General features: G+C 39.2%; 1 protein-coding gene across 3 annotated transcripts in view; it reads right to left on the bottom strand.

The window, feature by feature from the left end:
- The window catches only part of pphln1 (periphilin 1), a 134,777-nt gene that overhangs the window by 36,345 nt on the left and 76,459 nt on the right, over window positions 1-21,973 (bottom strand). For all 3 annotated transcript variants that reach the window (XM_048549181.2, XM_048549182.2, XM_048549183.2), the window contains exons 7-9: window positions 13,327-13,409; window positions 6,016-6,135; window positions 1,794-1,931 (exon numbers count right to left, since the gene is read on the bottom strand). In XM_048549181.2, coding sequence (XP_048405138.1) covers window positions 1,794-1,931; window positions 6,016-6,135; window positions 13,327-13,409 — 341 coding nt within the window. The remainder of the gene's footprint in view (window positions 1-1,793; window positions 1,932-6,015; window positions 6,136-13,326; window positions 13,410-21,973) is intronic.

Raw genomic sequence — 21,973 nt, 5'->3', positions numbered from 1 at the left:
AATCAGCCAAAATTTACCAATACAAAGCTGATAATTGAAATGATTCACAATAGCTTTTAAATTTTGTTTATATAGGTACAATTTTGTACTTTCATGAGTTAAGAAACAATACTGAAAATAATTTTTGTTACATATTAAAGATGACAATCTCAAAACTTAGAAGAATTATTAATTCATGACATGGCAACATATTAATGAACTTAAGTGTATTGACAATGTCACAAAGAGTTCTGTGTCTTTCAATGTCCTTGATATACAGGAATTCTGTGAGCCATTACAATAATGGCTGGATACTCAAGGAACATTTTGCTCACAACTTCAAGAAATGTTTTGAATGATAGCAACCTTAATAATCACGCACGGCAAACCACTTGTAAATCATTGGTGTAGTGATAAAAAGGTATGCAGCACAAAGCCCAATGTCATTATTGAAACTTGAGCATTAATGAAATGATTTCTTTTGCATTTGGAATTTGGAACAAATGAATAAAAAGAATTGATTGTATATGCAACTTATTCTTAAAAAAGGTCTTCTGACTTTCCCAGTCACTCTTAATGTGTCTTATTGTATAAAGCCATTCTGCAGGCTTAACTTACATTTGTGTGAACTCATTTGGTTCTTACATATTTAATTGTTGCTAACCTTTAAAAGGGACACATGACATCATGTTACATGTTTATAATTTTTTTTAACCATATAAAGCAGCAATTTCTGACATTAGAGTATACAGACCATGAGACGTTTGAAAGTTTAACAAAAATCAGACTTTAGCACACATTTTATGTGTCATACTTTAAGAATTGACCTAAGTTTAAATGTAGTGTTCCAATTTTAAATGAATGAAACAAAGATAATCTCCAGGAAAATAAATATCAGAGGGAATGGCCTCATTATCACTGGACCGTTAATCCTGAGACCCAGATAATGTTCTGGGGACCCGGGTTCAAATCCCACCATGGCAGATGGTGGAATCTGAATTCAATAAATATCTGGAATTAAGAATATAATGATGACCGTGAACCCACTGTTGATTGTTGGAAAAAACCCATCTGGTTCACTAATGTCCTTAAGGAAAAGAAACTGCCATCCTTACCTGGTCTGGCCTACATGTGACTCCAGACCCACAGCTATGTGGCTGACTCCGAACTGCCCTCTGAACAATTGGGGATGGGCAATAAATGCTGCCTAACCAGCAATGTCCTCATCCCATGTACGAATAAAAAACTTGCGGCTTCAATGCTTTTTACATGAACCATTCAATTTTGTTAATCTAACAGATTTTTGGGCCTTAAAGGGACCTACCTCTGGAGCAAGACGTCCGGATTCAAGTCCCAACTGCTTCAGAGGTGTGTCATAACATCTCTGAACAGGTTGATCAGAAAAAAAATCAGAAGATTTTAATAACACAAAGCATCTCTAACTTTGCATGAGAGCGCCACAGACGATTTGCAAGTAACATATTAAAAACATGGTAATACACCAGGCATCAACAAAGTCTGATGCAAATTTTTGCACCGCACTGAACAATAGGGCTTGAAAATATGCACTTTCATTAACAATATTAAATCCACCAAAAGATATTTTCTAATCTGCCTGCTCAGAAATACTAGTACACACCATCGGATGAGGTGGGATTTGAACCTGGATTTCCTGGTCCAGAGGTCAGGACACTACCACTGTGCCACAAGGGCACGAAAGCCACACACTCGTCTGCATTCTGGCATGGACTTTGCAGAAGTCTTGACATTTAAAATATTAATTCAAAAATAATTAAATACATTAAAATGCTAACCTCTTCAATCTCTTTGGTTTTCTCAGCAATTGCTCTGGCGCGAACGTCTGTTTGGTTTAGATCTACAAGATCAACAGCACTTCGTGTATTTATCTCTAGATCATCCAATTTATCTGGAAACGCCATTTGAACAGGATCCTATAACCAAAAAAGAAACAGCACGGCTAATAGAAAAATGTGACACAATGTTTTCTTTTATCCCCCGATTCATTTGTGGGGTGTGGGTGTTGCTGGCTGGCCAGCATTTCTTGCCCATCCCTAGCTGCCCTTGAGCAGGTGGTTGTGAGCTGCCTTCTTCAACTGCTGCAGTCCACCATTGTGCCGTGGGTTGACCGACAATGCTATTAGGGAGGGAATTCCAGGATTTTGACCAAGGATAGTGAAGGAATGGCGATACATTTCTGAGTCAGGGTGATGACTGACTTGGAGGGGGAACTTGGAGATGGTGGAGTTCCCATATGTCTATTGCCCTTGTTCTTTGAGATGTAAGTGGTCGTGGGTTCGGAAGGTGTAACTGTTTATTTTATTGGCACATTAACTTGGCAAACAAGCTATTTCTGCTGGAGAAGTTTCACACTGGTAGAATCCAGGAAGAACAGGTATCATCCATTAGTTTCTTTAATGAATGCCAACTTGGAAGACAAAGGATTAGAAAGGGAGATAACAGTACTTCAAATACGCCATAAGCTTTTAGGTGGTACATAAATGGCAGTATATAGCAGCATCCTATTAAAATTGTGAGTGACATTCAACTGCTTTATCAGTAGATTTTAGGGGCAAGAGAATTTGTAAAGTAACTGGCTTTGGTAAAGATTTATGGTTTTGTGCAGTTTTGAAGCAGGTTGGATGAGCAGACATCAAAATTCTATGTAACATCAGAATGGAATGTTTCAAATCAACCAAACAACAGATACTTGAATTTACTGAGTTCAACTTAGAAAAGTACATTGAGACATAAGAACGGGAAATGTAATCAGCAATTCCAGCCCATGGTTTGATTAATAGGCAATCAAAAATGCTATTAAGATGGGATTTCAGAAGACTTTTAAAGGCAAAGAGGAACATCGGCTTTTGTCTCAATATTCCATTTTTACATCTCAATCTAATAATCTTCTGAAGCGAACATTACTCTTTTGTAAAATAGTCAGGCAATTTGGGATTACCGTGAACCCAGTGCACTTGGGAAATTGCCCTTCTTTCCAACACTCCCTCAAGCTACCAAGATAAAATTTCCATGTTTTCTCTGCAATGCAAATGAACGCTATCCTAAAAAGAATGTTTGTCAAGTTTTTCCTCAGATTCTCCTTGTATAAATTTCCTTCAGAATATTCAACAAATTCACCCCTACATCTATTGATTCCAGGAGAGCCAGTGTTTCAGCAGCTAAGGTGCTTTTACTTACCGTTTTCATTCACCTGGCTTGAGAGGCCAATTTACATCATTTATTATTCTTTCCAACAAGGAATATGATAAACCCTGCTGTATTAGAATATCCATCCACACGGCTGGACTGTAAAGCATAATTAAGGATGCTTAACTTCATTCATTTTTTAAATTTGTGCTCAGAAGCCCCTTAACTGTGGGAATGTTTTAACATGGTACTCAGTTCCAATGGCATCAGATGCAGCTTTATCCAGAATTACTTCAACTGATCAAGCATTTTAACTGGTCTGTTTTATCGTGAATATAGGAATTGCTTCCTGAAGACCTGGCCCTATTTATTGGAGTTTAATTAAGTGTTCTAAGTAAGACTGTTATTCCAAGCTCGTTCCTGACTTGTTCTGTTTATTATCTAATCCCATTCATAAAGCTCCCGGAGCTTGATTTGCAGTATAGCTTGAAAAGATATATTCATAAGACTGTGTTCACTGTCACCAGTGGATGTGTGCTGCACACCACAGAAATTCATGCATGAGCATTTAAACAGGTTTGGGTTCAGTCTTAAAAATGGGACGCGGCTGTGAACAGGGTTGGGAAATGACTCTCTTCATATCCTCACTTCCTTCCACCCTTCCAGCATCCTCACTCAGCCCAATATCCTAACTTCACCCCCACTGCACTTTCACTTTTCCCAACCTCCCACCTCCTAACTCTCCCCATTGCACATTCTCACTCCCTCCCCATGTCCTCACTCCCCACACCTCCCATCCCAGCTCCCGCTAAATCCAATTTGAATATCACCTAGCTCATCTTTGCAGAGAAGACACACAACCAGGTAAAGAACTACTGAACCGAGAGTGAGAGTCAGAAATCCAAATACTTTGATATCAACAGAAGTTTCAAGAACATGCAGTCATCTTATTATAGTTCAAATCAGTGTGCGGCACTGTGAAAGAACGGAAGTCAGCCATTTATCAAACCTAACCTGCACATTCTAACTGTCCAACATGTGTGTGTGCAAATGCATGGTGCATTATTTCTTGGCTTGTTCAGACTCTAAACGCATAATCAGTACCAATTACCTTTGAATAATGTAGTCTAACAGTCTGATTGCCAAGATTTAAAATTGCTGTTTCACGTCACTACCTATAACCTTACAAGTGCCCTCCCAATCGATCCATAGCCTTACATGTGCCCTTATAACAGTCTGTGCCCCTTGGATTAAGATTGATTTCAGACTCCCTGTCACAAAGCTGTAAGAAATGTCCTTCTCCCTGTGTGCACAGCATGTATGCGCTTAGTAAAATGGAGCTAAGTGTTGACTCAACCCAAGCTGGGGATGATTGCACATTACCAAAGGTACTTTTAGATATTTTCCAGAAGACCAACTGGTTTGGACAGTAACCCTCAACCATTCACAGTGAGTTCTTTTCAATGACTGCTCATGTCAAGGATGATGTTAGTTTAGCGCTTGGTCGATCCACAAGAGCCCCTTTATCTGCTTTAATACCATGAGTCCATCCATTTTTAACACCTCAATCAGTGGCATGAACGTAAGGCATAACAGAGCTAATTGTAGTAGCGTTTTCTTTCCAACAATCAGTTGAAAGAGGTTTTTGTGATCCATTAAATGGTTATGTTAGTCAAGCAGTCTGATAAAATGATCAATGTTACAGAATTAATGGAAGTAGTAGAGATGAAGAGCTCCTGAGATGCTGCTTGGCCTGCTGTGTTCATCCAGCCTCACATTTTATTATCTTGGAATTCTCCAGCATCTGCAGTTCCCATTATCTCTGAGATGAAGAGTTGAGTGTTTTCAATGATATATATAAAAGTTGACTACCCTGTCATCAATGAACATATATGGTGACAGATAAAAGAAGGAATGATTTTTCTATATTTACGTGAATAGCCCTGGAGCAATAGGTTTTATTTAAAGGGGAGGGGAGCGCAGTTGAACAATATGCTCAGCTTAGACATGGCAAGAAAGATAAGGGCCTTTGTGCACCAAGTGTGGTTGAGTTTTCAGCCCACAATTCATAGGAACAAGATTGAAATAGTATTAGAAAAACAATTGGTGATGCCAATTAATCTGTTGGAAGCTAAAGCATCAAAAGCAAAGAAAAGACAGTAATTGAGAAGATTAATAATGGCATGATGAATAGACAGCCTGAAACAAGAAGGTTAAGCAGCGCTGAAGAGCTGGAGACTTTATTCTGAGTACAGAAGACAAGGATACTGGGTTTTCTGGCAGGGAGATATCAGGTGGGAGAGGAGACAAAGGATTGTCAAATATCATCGTATTGATGAAGGTCACAGAGGTTGCTAAATAACAATGGCTGTGGGTAGGAACATTTATGTGAAGAAAACCCCACAAAATAACAGGAGAGTAAAAGAGTATAAACGAAGGCTGAAATCGTTAAAGATTCAGAGACATTCAGTGCGGAGACCAAGGTAAGAGGTCTCTGCGATTACTTTATGGGTTTAGAAGCATGGTGCTAATTAATTTTGTGACAGACAGAAAACTATTTGCAAAGAGTGTACTTGCTACAAACATAAATCAGGGAAATCTTCAAGTGGGTCTTTGGATGAGCTAGATGATCAATAATTTAAGTAATGGAACCAGTTTTTCATGGCTATCTACCTTCTACATTGTGTGCCAGCACAATGACCTTGACTGAGATTTGTAATGTCCATCAGTCAAGTCAAATTTAAACTCATTTGGTGGCAAATTGCAAAAACCTTGGTTTGCAGACATGTATAAGACTGAAGAACGAACTATGAGCCAGCAAAGAAAATTTTAACATATTTTGTAGCAGTTACTATTAATTTGTATACTTACAATATTATCACATTCATTCATTTCCAGCTCTGGAATCTGCTGCTGTTCAGAACACCATTCACTTACACCATCCTTATTCAGGTTCTCAGACGTTTTGCTGGATTTTTCAAAGTTTGCAGCCTAATAAATCAAGAAGCATTTTAATTCGCCATCTCCAACTTCTGTTCTATCCTTTAAAAAAATTACCTCATGACTGGTATAGTAGAAATGAGGCTACTTCATTAATTGAAGACCGTAACAGTGTATTCCACAGGAGCGAATAATGCGTCACTTAAATTCATGCCATTCATATATGTTATTAAAGTTTTCAGATATTCATTTTTAAATGCTTGGTCATACAAACATAAAATAGAGTCCTGAGTGCTTATTTAAGTGGGCAAGAGGAATTTGTATGTACATTGCTCTCCTTTTTTTTAAAAAGAAGAAAAGGGGGCATGGAGATGACCAAACTCTGCATCCCCATGGCAACACCCTGACAAATCAGAATCTTGGATCATAGATCTATTAAGTGCAAGATGAAAAGCGTCAATTTCTAGTCTCTTTGTCTGTATATTCAGACTAAATATCAGTTTTAGAATTAAAGCTATGTTGATGGCAGATGCTGGACAAAACTTCCAAGTGAAACTACCAGCAAACCCCTATAATTACAGCTTTGCCTTTAAATAGTTTATATTCATTTAAACTCTAAGAATATAGAAACTATACATCCAACAGCTTTGAAATATTTGTATCAAAGCTGTTAAGTATTAATGTGGCATTTGTTTCTTTTCTGATTAATACTCTCAGAATATACAATGAAATGCAGCAAAAAGCTTAGGAGGTCAAAGCATTTCCTTTGTCATGATTGGAGTTGCTCTGTAGATTACAGCAGATTTTTTTAAAAATGCAGATCTTCAACCACTAGGACCCATGAGCAGCCTTTCAAAGCAGAAAATCACCATCCAGTTTTTTTGTAGCTGGGTATTTCTGATTACATGATTGGCTGTAATAATATGTTCTGGGCTGATAATTGATTAACAAACAAAAAGCAGGCAGTAAGAATAAATAGACTATTATTCAGATGGCAAGTGGGTAATAAGTCCACAGCGGTGTATAATCAAATTATTAGGAGTGGGGTCCGATGTAATATTTTCAAATTTGCTCTTATCACCAAACTCGATGGGTACACAAGTTATGGGAGGATGCAAGGAAGTTTCAAGAGGTAAAGTTACCATGGTCCCAGAGGATCATAAAGTGAGAAGAGAGAGAGGTTTAAAAAGACACAAGAGGCAAATTTTTTATACAGAGGGTTGTTCATGTGGAACACCAGGAGGTGGTGAATGTGGGTACAATTGTAATGTTTAAAAGACATTTGGATAAGTACACAAACGGGAAAGGCTTGGAGGGATATGCACCAAGAGCAGGCAGGTGGGACTAGTTTAGTTTGGGATCATGTTCGGCATGGCTTAGTTGGACCGAAGAGTCTGTTTCCATGCTGCATGACTCTATGACTCTCGTTATAATTCAAACCCTCCAGTCTTGGTAAAATATATTCTTAAATCTTTTTCATGCTCTTTTCAGTTTAATACTATCCTTCTAATAGCAGGGAGACCAGAATTGCATGCAGTATCCAAATCTGATCTTACTGTTGTTTTGTATAGCAATAACAATCTCATCCTGACTCCTGTAATCGGCGCTCTGACCAACGAAGGCAAGTGTGCCAAATGCTTTCTTCACCACCCTGTCTACCTGTGATGCCACTTTCAAGGAGCTATGCACCTGTATTGCTCGGTCTTTCTGTTCAACAAATCTTCCCGGGGGTCTATCATTAACCAGGTCCTGCCCTGGTTTGTCTTACCAAAATTGCACATCTCTCATTTTTCTGACTTAAATGTAATCTGCCATTCCTCAGCCCACTTGCCCTGTTGATCAAGATCCCGTTGCACCCTTAGTAACTTTCTTCACATCCACAAATATACTAACCATGCCTCTTATATTCTCATCCAAATTGTTTATATAAGTGATGAACAACAGCAGATCCAGCACCGTTCCTTGCACGCACTGCTGGTCACAGTCTGAACAACAAACCCCTACCACACCCTCAGTCTTCCATTATCAAGTCAACTTTTCATCCAATTGGCCAGCTCTCCCTGGATCCTATGTAATCTAACTTTACTAATCAGTCTATCGTGCAGAACCTTGTTGAAGGTCTTGCTAAAGTGCATTTTATACAACATCTATTGCTCTGCCTTCATTTATTTTTTAGGTCTCCTCTTCAAACAACTCAATTAAGTTTGTGAGACATGATTTACCACACACAAAGCCATGCTGACTATCCCTAATCTGTCTTGCCTTTTCAAAAGCATGTAGATCCTGTATCTCAGAATCCACTCCAGCAAGTCACCCACCACTGACGTCCACCAATCCATAGTTCCCTGGCTGTTCCCTACAGCCTTAGCTAATCTCCAGTCTTCCGGCACCTCATCCACGGCTGTTGAAGATACAAATATCTTTGCTAAGAGCCCTGAAATTTCCTCCCTAGTTACCCACAATGTCCTGAGGATTTATCACTTATGCCCTCCAGCACCTCCTCTTCTGTAATGTGGATTCTTTTCAAGACACACTGTTCATTTTCCTGAGTTTCCTAGCTTTCATGTCTTTCTCCACAGTAAATAGTGATGTACAATATAGGTTTAGAATCTCACCCATCTGTTCTACACATAGATGGGCTCATTGATCTTTAAGGGGCCTTATTCTCTCCCTAGTTACTCTTTTGCCCTTAATATACTTGGATAATCTCCTTAATCTTATCTGCCGAAGCTATCTCATGTCCCCTTTTTGCCCCCCTGATTTCCCCTTAAGTGTACTCCTACAATCCCTATTCTCCTCAAGGTATTCACTTGATCCCAGCAGTCTATACCAGAGATATACCTCCCTCTTTTTCTTGACCAGAGCCTCAATATCTCTCATCATCCAGTGTTCCATACACCTACCAGCCTTGCCCTTCACAGTAACAGGAACATGCTGGCCCTGAACTCTCGTTATCTCATTTTTAAAAGCCTCCTTCTTGCTAGGCGTCACTTCCCATGCAAACAGCCTTTCCCAATCAATTTCTCAAAGTCCCTGTCTAATACCATTACAACTGGCCTTGCCCCAATTTAGAACTTAAATTTATGAACCAGGCCTATCCTTTTCCACAACAATTTTAAAACTAATAGTATTATGGTCACTGATCCCAAAATGCTCCACACTTGACAGCTCAGTGACCTACCCTGCCTTATTTCCCCAAGAGGAGGTTTGCATTTTGCTCCTTCCCTAATATGGCCATCTACATATTGATTGAGAAAGTTTTCTTGAACACACTTAAATTACCCCTCATCCAAGTCCTTAATATTATGGCAGTCCCAGTTTGTGTTTGGAAAATTAAAATCCCCTACTGTTACAACCCTATTATTCTTACAGCTATCTGCGATCTCCCTATTCATTAGCTCTTTAATTTCCTGCTGAACTATTGTGGGGCTGACAGTACAATCCCATCAAAGTGATCAGCTTCTTTTTATTTCTCAGCTCCATTCATCTAGTTTTACTGGACAATCCCCCTGGAATATCTTTTCTAAGTACTGCTGTGATGTTTTCCCTAATCAAATATGCCACTCCCCCTCCTCTTTTGCCACCCTGCTATCCTTCTTACAGCATCTATATCTCAGAACATTGAGCTGCTAGTCCTGTCCCGCCCTCAGCCACATTTCTGTAACAATATGACATTCCAGTCCCATGTTGCCATCCATGTTATGAGTTCATCTGCCTTACCTGACAGGCCTCTTGCTTTGAAATATATGCATTTATTCATCAGTCTTCCCTCGTTTTCTGCTGTACTTTTGCATGACTCATCTATTTAACTTGCTCTCTTTAATTTATATCCAGCCTCAACCTTCTCTCTTGTCTCACAACTGCTTAGGGTCCCACTCCCCTGCCAGACTAATTTAAACCATCTCAAGTAGCTCTAGCAAGTCTCCCCGTCAGGATATTGGTTCCCCTTCCAGTTCAGGTACAATCCATTCCTCTTGTACTGGTCATTTCAGAAGAAATCCCAATGATCCAAAAATCTAAATCCCTGCCCAATTCCTCAGCTTTGCATCCATGTGCCCTATCCTCCAATTCCAAATCTCACTACCACATGGCACCGAGAGTGACCCAGATGTTACTACCCTTAAGGTCTTGCTTTTTAATCTCCTGCCTAATTCCTTATATTAACTCTGTAGGACCTTATCCATTTCTCTACGTTCATTGTACCAATGTGTCCAATGGCCATTGGCTGTACACGCTCCCCTTTGAGAGCTTGCTGCAACCACTCAGAGAAGTTCTTGACCCTGGCACCAGGGAAGCAACATACCATCCTGAAGTCTCACTCGTGGCTGCAGAAATGCCTGTCTGTGCCCCTGTCTAGAGGGTCCTCTATCACAATTACTCGCTTGGATTTTGCCATACCCTGCTTTACAGCAGACTCAGTCATGATACCAAAGGCCTGGCTGCTGCTATTTTTCCCTGCTAGGGTATTCCCACAGCAGTATCGAAAACAGTATACTTGTTTATGAGGGGGGAAAGCCACAGGAGACTCCTGCAATACCTGCCCACCTTTCGCAGCTGTCACCTGTTTATACCCGAGGTGTGATCACTTCCCTGAAACTACTAGTTATCACACACTGCTTCCTACATGCTCCTCAGTGCTTCCAACTGATTGATACAGTCCGAGAAGAGCTGCAGCCAAACATACTTCCTGCAGACATAGTCGCCAGGGACACTCGACTCTGCTCCCTGATCCCCCACAACTAACAGGAGGAGCATACCACTCCACTGACTGCCATCTCTGCGCCTTTAACAAGTAGCAGACTTAGGACAAAAAAGATCTTACCCTTACCTTGTTGATGCTCGCCCATCCTCAACAAAGCCTGCTATTCACCTTAGCCTGCTCTTAGATCTAATCAGCAGCACCTTGACCACAATGCAGTCCCTTGCAATAGTGCCCAGAATAAGACACAGCAAAGCCTCCCTCCCCCATGTTCCTAAACTCCCACATTTAGCTCAACTCCTGGCACACTCTTGCTGATTACACTCTCATTAACCTCAGTTTAACCTCAGGATCATCATACTTCAGAAAAAGGGGTGAGATTGAGAAGGCAGGGCCTTCATGGTGGCTTCAGCAAATACAGAAATTGAATCTGCACCAGTGGCATCAGTCTGTGTCACAGAACAGTCAAAGTCTAAAATCCACAATTTTGTAGCTCTTTTCAGTTTCATAGAGTAGTCACGTTGGACTGGAATAGTGAATGGTTTATCTCTCCACAGATGCAGTCAGTCCTGCTGCCCAAGTTTCTCTCGCACTTTGCTTTTATAAGTAAATTATATATTAGCTATCATCACAAGGGGACTTGAATGCAAGTGTAAATGTGTCTTCCTGCAGTTATGTTGAGACTTCGTGAGTAATCTTCTAGAGTATTGTGAATATTTTCGCTTCCCTTTTTCAAACAGATATACTTGCCATCGAGAGACAGTCAGTAGAGGTCCACCAGATTAATTCCTGGGATGGCAGGACTGTTTTATGAGGAGAAATTCAGTAGATTGGATCTGTATTCCCAAGTTTTTCAAAGAGTTTGGGGTCACCTCACTGAAACTTGGATGGCATGACAAGGTGGAAACAGATAAAACATTTCCCCTGGCTTGAGGATCTAAACTAAGACAAGGTACTCTCAGAGTAAATTTCTACGCTCAGAGGATGGTGATCTTTTGTCATTCTCTACCCGAGAAAGCCAGGGAAGATCAATCATTCAGCATGACCAAGACAGAAATCAATAGATTTCGGGAGACTAATGGCATCAAGGTGTATGGGGATAACACAGGAAAGCGGCATTGAGATAAATGACTGACTAGATTCAAACTGAATGGTGTAGCAGGCTCAATGGACGAAATGGCCCCCTCCTGCACCTCTGTTCCCGCAGTATATAAATAAAAGACTAAAATAAAGTGCAATACAGTGGAAGGTTTTAGTAGTGATAATGTACATAAGCTGCTCTTACCTTTATTATTTCATACAGGCACATAAATTAACAGAAGTGAGACATTCTGCCCATCAAGCTTGCTCCATCATTCAATAAAACAGAGATCGTTCTCAATTCCATATTCCCATCTGCCTGCAACAACCTGACACCTTGCTTAAGAAGAATCTATCTCCCTTCACCTTAACAAGATTGAATGAGCCTGCCTCAATCACCTCCTGATTCAGAGAGTCACAAAATTTCTCAGCCTTCTGAAAAAAAAATCCCTCATCTCTGCCATAAAACAATGATCCGCTAATTTCAAAACAGTGTCCTTTAGTTGTGGACTTCCACACAAAAGGAGACATTCTTTCCACATCCACTTTGTCAAGCTCAATTGTGATACTGAATCGTGATTTGTATCTTAGCAAATGTTGTAACATACTAAAATTTAATCTCAACCTACGAAGGGATTGTGTTGATGGTGTTGCCTGATACTTTAGGTTTTAATCAACAGTGCTGTTGCCACTGCCCTGCTATATGGCAGTATGATGGGCACTGGAGAATTTCTCCCAGTGGTGTCCCTAAAAGACACTTAAGTTTGAATGGGAAGACAGTCAAACAAACTTCGGAATGCTCACTAAAGACATTTCATCCAGCACTGCAACCAAGACTATGCACAATCAGCTCTGATGGCCTGATGCTATAGCTAAATAACTGGCTTCCAAAGTAGACCTTCTTTTCACAACTTAAGGATGGCATGTAACACTAAGACACATTTTAAGGATACTCTGAAGGCATCATTGAGCAGAGGGCAAACTGATATCACTGGGTGGGAGGAACACACCATAAACCATGTCATTTGGTGGCATCTCACTAACAAGCTCTTGTATGGTCGGAAGTTTCCCAGCAGGGAAGAAACTAAAATAGAAGGAAAGACAACAGAACTTGTCCTCTAGAATCTCCTTTCCCAAGATAACTCTTGTCCTTTGTACCCAAAGACTTGTAAGTCCAGGATTGGCTTGTTAAGTCCTTGAGGAGACAAAACATGAAGCCTGGCAGATGTCATCCTCATTTCAAGGAAGTAATGATGGCAATTGCTACTGTTTCATGCTAACATTGAAATAGTACATTAGATTTCTGATGAAATGCACATGATAGTGATCGCAAAAGTACATTTGCTAAGAAATAATACAGAATGTTGTTATATTGCACAGAACTAATTATTTGATGGCTATCCCATGAATCACAATGCAGCAATTTTCTTTTAAATGGCAATTAAGCACACAAATCTGCATACCTTTGACGTAGCTGATGGCACTGAACTAGATGGAGATGCATCTCTTGAGGGGTTCAAAGAAGAAACAGAAGATCTTTCTCTATCTGTGAATAGAAAATTAAAACATGATAAATATTTAATTCCGGATTATACTTTTCAAAGTAAACTTCAGATACGTTGCATTTAAAAAAAAAAGTTCTTTTTTTCCAAAAGATTGCTCATTGCCTTAGCTCAGGTGTCTGTCATATGTCATTTTGCCTCAATGGCCTGGATTTGTCACTGGCCAGACAATTGTTGTTTCAGTGTAAATGGGAGGTGCACGTAGGGACGCCGTGGAATTCCCATTGTAGCTGATTCTGAAGGAATTGCATGGGAAATTGAATTTTCTGCTGGGCAATTCCTCTAAGACTGGAACCCTCCAAAAGTCTTACATAAACTGGAGACTCTACAGCATTCTGAAGAAATTATGCGGAATAGTTACTCAGAAAAAGCTGGACTATTAAATACATATTTGAACTGTTGAATAACTATTCAACTGTCCCATTATTAGCTCACACATCCCTAACCACACATCTCCAAACCCCCTAAATTCCCCTGGGCCCAACTTCACCAGAGGACCTGATTCCATTTAACCCTGATGGACCCGAATTGACACGATCCAACCGGGTCCACACCACCTCACCAGGTCAGACTGAACCGTACACCCTAAACACCCAATTCCAGCCCTCGCAAGCCAACCTGATTTCACACTACTCCAATTTGCTTTGTCCATGTCAAAATGACATGGATAAGAGCAGTTTTGCTCTAATGGGACAGATTCCTGAATTTGCCAACCTTCCTCTGTCCATGTGGCATCCAATCCACCTGGAATCCTACATACCTGGTGCCTATCCTCACACAACTGGCATCTTGTCTCTAGTGCACTACCCCTTCCCTAGTTGGCACCCTACCTACTTGGTAACCTAAATATCGGGCTGATATCCCTATATGCCTGACAACCTTACCTCATTGGTATCCTGGGCACCCTATCTCCCTTTGTCAGTCATTGAGCTCCCTAACGTCCCAATAATCTAACATCATACTTATTTATGGTTTGACAGCAGCTATCAAAGTGGCAGCCAGGATCTGCAAATGTCAGACAATGACAGCTGACTACGGAAAAGGACATGATTTTCCTTCCTCTGAAAGCCCTGTGCTACAAACAAACTCAAAAGCAGAACTCCCTCCTTTTGTGAACAAAAAAGTGTGGAGTGGCAATCAAGGTAAGATCAGTACTCCTTGGAAAATCAGGCCGAATTTCTCTCTCATCTGTAGATAAGGCAGAACTCATGCATGTTATGTGAACTTAATATTTGTGTTGGTAATGACAGCAAAACTGCCAGCACTTGCAATCATTACTCTGTGAAAGTGACAATTTTGGAAGCTCACAGAATAATACAGACATCTAGAATAGCACCTGCATTGCTGAAGTTTCCACTCCCCTCCTAACGTGAATGCAATCTCTAAATTTACCGCTGAATTGATAAAATATTCCACTTTCACGTTACAAGTCTCATTGTAAATACTACTAAGAGTTATAATTGGTGAATGAGGTGCAATTGGATTTCATATTGTAGAGTATAATCAAAACAGGGGTCAAATGGATTTGTTTTTTGGATGCTGTTTTTGAGATTTTCCCAAGTGCACCTTTTTGACTTTCAAAGGCTCATTTTATTAATTTCAGAAGTGCCCTTTTCCTTCTCTCTAATTCCTGCAGAGGTGAAACACAGAATAGCAATACCTTCTGTATTTGTGCCGAAATATGGTCTCGGAAGCAGCATTAGAACAATTCATCAAGAGTCTCAATAATCATCACCACTCCATTAAACTTAAAGCTCAACACACAAGGAAGCATTAATATTCGAGACATTACAGTATTTAAATGGACAAAAGTCAACAGTCATAAGTAAGCAACAAAAGTCTTTAAGAATAATGATATACACTTCTACAGACCAAAAAACCATCACCCTAATTGTTTTCTGGAGGCTGTTTAGGTTACAGTTATATGCTTACCTATAACCAGTCAATTGAGTTATCCAAGTAATTCATAGTATGTCAGATGCTTTGAGGTGTGATAACATTAACATACAAATCTTTATGAAGTAAAAATATTAAATTAACTTAGCCAATTGACAAAGCATTAATTATAAGTACGATCCCAGCAAAGGTGGTTGTTGTCAAATAGAACGTACAAGTTACTAGGACAGAAGATAAATCATCATTTCTCTGGAATATCGCACCTCTCATTTAAAGAAACATTTCAATCAAACCAACATAAAGGAATAATAGACCACGTGTCTAGCTCAGCCAATTCTGAACAAACAGAACCATTGAAACACCTTGTGTATGAGATAGTGTTAATGAACTATCTACTACAAAACACAGCAGATTTTAACTATGTCATCAAAGCCTATCTGCTTATTTCAGCCACTCAGCCTTAGCTCTATGACAAATTGCTGGCTTGTTTGAATCATCTTTAGTCATGCAGTTTTTGTCAGCTTTCCCTAAACTTCTTGTGACACCAGAAAAGAACACAGAGAGCAGTCCCAGGCTTAACTCTCTGATCTCAATCTCTCTGAAAAGTTTTATACCTGGAAAGAATCCTGTATTTTCATCAGCAAAAAAACAATTCCCAGTTTAGAACTACTATATCTTTTCCTGCAATTTGACTGAATTGCAGCTTCTGCAAAATGGACTTCCACATAGGATCAGTTGAAAAGATCTCCACTGGACACTGACTCACTGGATTCCCTAACACACGTAACTAATTTTTGATTTTAAGTAATTTATGACTTCCCTTATTAACTTCTTCCTTCTTCACTGAATATATATCTTGTACATTATGAATCAGTACTTGTCAATAAATCCTGTTTGTGTTTTTACTTAAAGGAATTTGGATCAATTTAAAATTGAATTGCACACAGCGTTAAGGGAATCACACCTTTGCCTATTTAAAAGGGAAATGAAAATAAGAGAGTGAATTAAAAGTCACTTCTGCTCTGTGTTGCAAGGGAGAACAGTGAAAATAATTCACCTCCCCCTCTTGTCCATGACACAGGGAATTAGACTTATAACTTAATAAAAGGACCATAGTTTAGAAACCAGGCTTATTTGTTACATTTTCAATAGTTCAATGAAGTAATCATCCTTAGAGTTCTGTGGCTATTTGAAATTAAGTTTTCACACAAAGGTTTTGTTTCTTGGTTTGTAGGAAGATTAAAGGAACCATATGAATTATTAATAAAAACTTCCAGAAAGCTGCAAAACATGTCATAAAGGCATCTCCTTTTTTTACTGCAAAAGAACAATATTGGTTAAAAAAAACCCATCTGTTTGAAGCAATGTGCAACTAAATCATGAAGATCTGAAAGATTAAAAGATTCAGTTGTCCAGTATTACACAGTCCATTGATCTCAGTCTTGGTAATAGAAGAACTACTACAATTGATCTTCATGCTCCTGGCAATGGGCAACAAAACAGGCCAGGGTGATCATTGCTGAGCACTATGCTCTGTCTTCCAAGCTTGAAACTTGCTCAAATGGATATAAACTTAAGGTATGACATGAATAAGCCATGATAGCTCTCCAAAATCAGACAGCCTGACAGTGAGCATGACCAAGAACTTATTTTAGGCCTTTAATGCAAAAGATGCTCTCTGCTCCTCAGATGGAATTATAGAATATGGACATGGAGAAAATATAAATTTCTGAAAAGTTATTTGTGGATTCTACAGGAAAGAATTAGTTGAAAATACAGGGGTTTTAGGAAGAAAGTTTCAGTGATCAGAATCCTGGCAGATAAAGGCTTTCCCGCCAGTAGTCTGAAGGGGCTTGGAACGTTACGAGCCTGGAATGATCACAGGAAGGAAGGGATAGTTAGCTGAAGGAGATCATAAGAACAATGAGGTGAAAAGCAGGAAGAAATTTAAAGATAAGGGTGCTTTAAATAGGAAGTTAAAGAACTAAATGTTTACCAGTGACGACAAGAGTGAATAGATGGTATCGAACTGTGTGTGTGTTCTGGACAGATTGGAGTTTTTTGAAGGATAGGAGGCCAGCAAGGATTGAAAGCATAATGAGTCTTGCAATGGGGAAGGCATGCATTAGTAGCAGAGGAGACTGAGCAAGACAAAAGTCATTTTTACACAATTCAACAATATTTTAAAATCCCTTTATAAAATATAAACACAAACCCCCAATAGACTGTGTGTATTGTCTACCTTTTTTTGAATCTTATTTGATCTAGAGATGGAGAATGAACCTGCTTATGCGATTTAAAAGGCCAAATATATCCTCACAAAAATGAATTAATCTTGTAAAATCATTTCAAAGTAAGCATCTTATCACAAAGTCTCACAACTATACAGCATGGAAAGAGACCCCTTGGTCCAAAGCATCCATGCTGATCTGATATCTTAAATTAATCTGGTCCCTTTGTCAGCTTTTGGCCCATATCCATCTTAACCCTTCCTAGTCACATACCCATCCAGACGCCTTTTAAATGTAATTGTACCAGCCTTCGCCACTTCCTTTGGCAGTTCATTGCACACCATCCTCTGCATGAAAAAGTTACCCCTTAGGTCCCTTTTAAATCTTTTCCCACTCATCTTATACTTATGCCTTCTTGTTTTGGACTCCCCCACCCTGAGAAAAAGACCTTGGCTATTCACGTGGTCATTGTTCCTGTTATTTTCTTTCTGAAATCAATGTTATACAATAGACTGAGAAAAGTTTTTAAAATATAAAAGCTCTATTTATATTTGATGACTACTGAGCCAAAAAGACTTTTTACAAATTCTCTTTTTAAATATAAAATCACTATCAATCTTTTTGAAAAATATAATGAAGGTTTTGAAGACTTTATTTGCATTTGTTTTCACAGTAGAGTATATTAATAGCTATCCAACAATTCCAAATCAAGGGGCAAAAACTGGGGAGAAAACAAACAATAACTATCACTAGAAAAAAATGTCTCAGGGAAACTAATGGGGCTAAAGGTTGACAAGTCCCCCTGTACGCATTGGATTTCATCCTGGGGTACTAAAGAAAGTACCTACCGAGATAGTGGATATAAGTGTAGCCATCTTGCAAGGATTGTTTAGATTCTGGAATAATTCCAGACAAAAGGGAAAACTGCCAATGTAATATCCTTATTCAAAAAGGGAAGGACAGAAACAAACACAGGTAACTACAGTCCGGTTAGCTTTACAGTCATTGGAAGAAGGTTACTGTTTATTACAAATGATGTTACATCAGAGCATTTAGAAATGCATAATATAATCAAACAGACTAGGCGTAATTTCACGAAGCAGAAATCATGCCTGATAAATTTATTAGAAATGTTTGAGCAGGTAACAAGTAGGATAGATAAAAGGAAAGCAGAGGATGTAATATATTTGGATACTCAGAAAGTGGATGATAAGGTATTGCAGATAAGGCCACTTTATAAGAACCCATGGTATTGGAGGTTGGAATATTAGTATGGCTAGAGGATTGGCTAACTAAGAGAAGACAGTGAATTAGGTTAAAGCATGCATTTTCAGGATGGCAACCAATAACCAGTGGAGTGCCACAGGGATCAGTGCTGGGGCCCTAATTAGAGCCAATATATATTAATGATTTAAATGACAGAGTGAATATACTTTTGCCAAGCTTGTAGCTGACAAAAACAGGTGGGAAGGCAAGTGATGGGCATAAAAAATTTCTATAGACGGACATAGACACATCAGGGAGTAGGGAAAAATTGGCAGTCAGAATATAATGTAGGAAAGTGTGAGGTTATGCATTTTGGCAGACACAACAGAGAAGCTGTAGCATAGAGTGATTTACAAAAAAATCATTCATGGGATGAGGGCAATACTGGCCAGGCCAGTATTAATTGCCCATCTTGCCTAGTTAAGAGTCAACCACACTGCTGTGGGTCTGGAGTCAAACGTAGGCCAGACCAGGAAATGATTACAATTTCCTTCCCTAAAGGACATTAGTGAGCCAGATGGATTCTTCCTGATAATCGACAACAGATTGATGGTTATCGTTACATTTTTAATTTCAGATTTTTAAAAAATTGAATTCAAATTCCATCATCTGCAGTGGTGGGATTTGAAACCAGGTCCCAAGAACATTATCTGGGTCTCTGGATTAACAGTCCAGTGATAATACAACCAGGCAATCGTCTTTCTGTTGTGCATAAAACACAAAAAAGCTAGCAAAGAAGCTCAGAGGATAATAAAGAAGGCAACTGGAATGTTGGCCTATATTTCAGAGGGGATAGGGAATTAAAGTATGAAGTCTTGCTCAAACTATATTGGAAGGCCACATCTAAAGTTTTGGGTTCCTGATCTAAGGGAAGATAAAAGGATACTTGAGGCAGACCTGAGAAGGTTCATTGAGTTGATCCGAGGTATGCAGGGATTTTCTTACTATGAGAGGTTGAGTAGTGTGCTTGTACTCACTAAAGTTTAGAAGAATGAGAAGAAACATTGAAACATATAGGATTCTTAGAGACTTGTTGCTGGGAAAAGTTTGTTGCCTCTTCTGGGACAATCTAGGTCCAAAGGGGCATAAACTCAATCACGAAGGAGCTGCCCATTTGAGACAACGTGAGGGGCCATTTCTTTTCTGACAGTACATCCATACAGTCACACAGCATGGAAACAGACCTTTTGGTCCAATTTGCCCGCACCTACCAGACATCCCAATCTAATCTTGTCCCATTTGCCAGCATTTGCCTCATATCCCTCTAATCCCTTCCTGTTCTTGTACCTGTCCAGATGCCTTTTAAATGTTATAATTGTACCCGACTCCTCCACTTCCTCTGACAGTGGAGTTGTCAAAAACATCATCAGATCACCCACAATCTCACTGAATAGTGGAGCAGACTTAATGGGTCAAATGGCCTCCTTCTGTTCTTGTCTTGTGGAAATGCCAACTTTTGCAATATGTTAAAATAAAAGCAAAAATGATTCATATCCCCAACCATGAGATCAGACAAAAAAAACTTTAGGGTAACAGGGTCACTTTTGTAAGCAACACTTTGGAACAGCCTGCAGGGAATATTCTTTCTGCCTTTAGGAACAGAAATCTTTCATTTTATTCATTGTTTAAAACAGCATTCAGGAAGCATCACTAAAAATAAAACGTAAATATCCTAGCTTAATTAATGCTGACTGTAAATAGTTAAGTGTGACTATTAAGTCAACAAAAAGAGCAAAAACTTCAACTCAAGTAATAAGTTAATTAAATCTCGATAGATCATTGCAGCTATAGTGCTGCAAATGCCATCTTTGTGGTGCTTTGTTGTACAGTTTTTCCTTCCCCAAAATACATTACCAATGTTGAGATGTATCTATTTAGAACCTTAAATACCATGAGGCAAATTACCTTTTGCATGCTGAAATCTATCTACAAGATTCAAACTCACAATCCCTCATCTACAAGACGAGCGTGCTAATTACCAAGGTATGGGCCCTAAAATCAGTGGTTATTATCATGATGGCCACTACTAACTCTAGCTATACATTTCCAGACTTTTATGAATTGAATTTCAATCCTACCAGTTACTATGATGAGATTTGAACTCAAGCATCAGAGAATTAGCTGGTTCCTCAGCAATCACTAGTCCAGTGACATTACCATTACCCCAAAAAGAAATCTGGAATTAAGGGTCCAATTTTTTGGGTGGCTCCGTGATTAACACTGCTGCCTCACAGCGCCAGAATTCTGGGTTTGATTCCACCCTCGGGTGACTGCCTGTGTGGAGCTCACACATTCTTCCTGTGTCTGCATGGGTTTCCCCTGGGTGCTCCAGTTTCCTCCCAGTCCAAATATAAATTGTGCAGGTTAGGTGGATTGTCCCCGCTAAATTGTCCATAATATCCAGGGCTGTGCAGGCTAGGTGGCTTGGCCATGAAATATGTTGAATTACAGGGATAAAGTAGGGGGTTGGGTCCGAATGGGATACCCTTCAGAGGGTCGGTGGACTTGACATGCAAAATAGCCTGCTTCTGCACTATAGTGATTCTATGAAGATCAAATTTATGAATCAAAAATCAGCAAGAACAAAAATATGAACCAACTGTCTAAATGCCTGTACATAATAGTCACTGAGCTAGAAATATGGGGTTGGGCATTCAAAAACAAGGAAGAAATATAGAAGTGTTATTTGTTGTGAGACAAGAAAGGATCATTGAGCACGTACGCTACATATATGCTGTATGAGAAAAGAACAAACGTTGCAAATATACAGCATCCACACTGTACTTAGTACAAAGAAACTGCAGCATATTAATATTCTAGATACCGATAATTTAATCACAGACTGGTATATTGAAAGGAAACTACTAACAAAATTAATTAAAACACAAAGTTACAATGCAAGAAATTGAATCAACAAGAAACTTGTACAAGCTAAAATAATCTCTATTGTGCATTTCCATTGTAAGCATTAAGAGGATCAGTTTTATTTGCCACAAACTGCGGCATTTTATATAAAGACATATGCTTACAGAATTTATCATAGAACTTGAAACTTAAAGAAACAATGTTGGAGGCCTGCAGGGCCAACTGGGACAACTAAATTCAGAAAAGGGATATCATTCCAGAGCTTGAATTTTAAGACAGAATGATAGATT

The sequence above is a fragment of the Stegostoma tigrinum genome, chromosome 18 (genome assembly GCF_030684315.1).
Source record: "Stegostoma tigrinum isolate sSteTig4 chromosome 18, sSteTig4.hap1, whole genome shotgun sequence".
In the NCBI taxonomy this organism is placed as follows: Eukaryota; Metazoa; Chordata; class Chondrichthyes; order Orectolobiformes; family Stegostomatidae; genus Stegostoma; species Stegostoma tigrinum.
The sequence above is the reverse complement of the archived record's forward strand: the minus strand, read 5'-3'. Positions and strand labels throughout refer to the sequence as shown.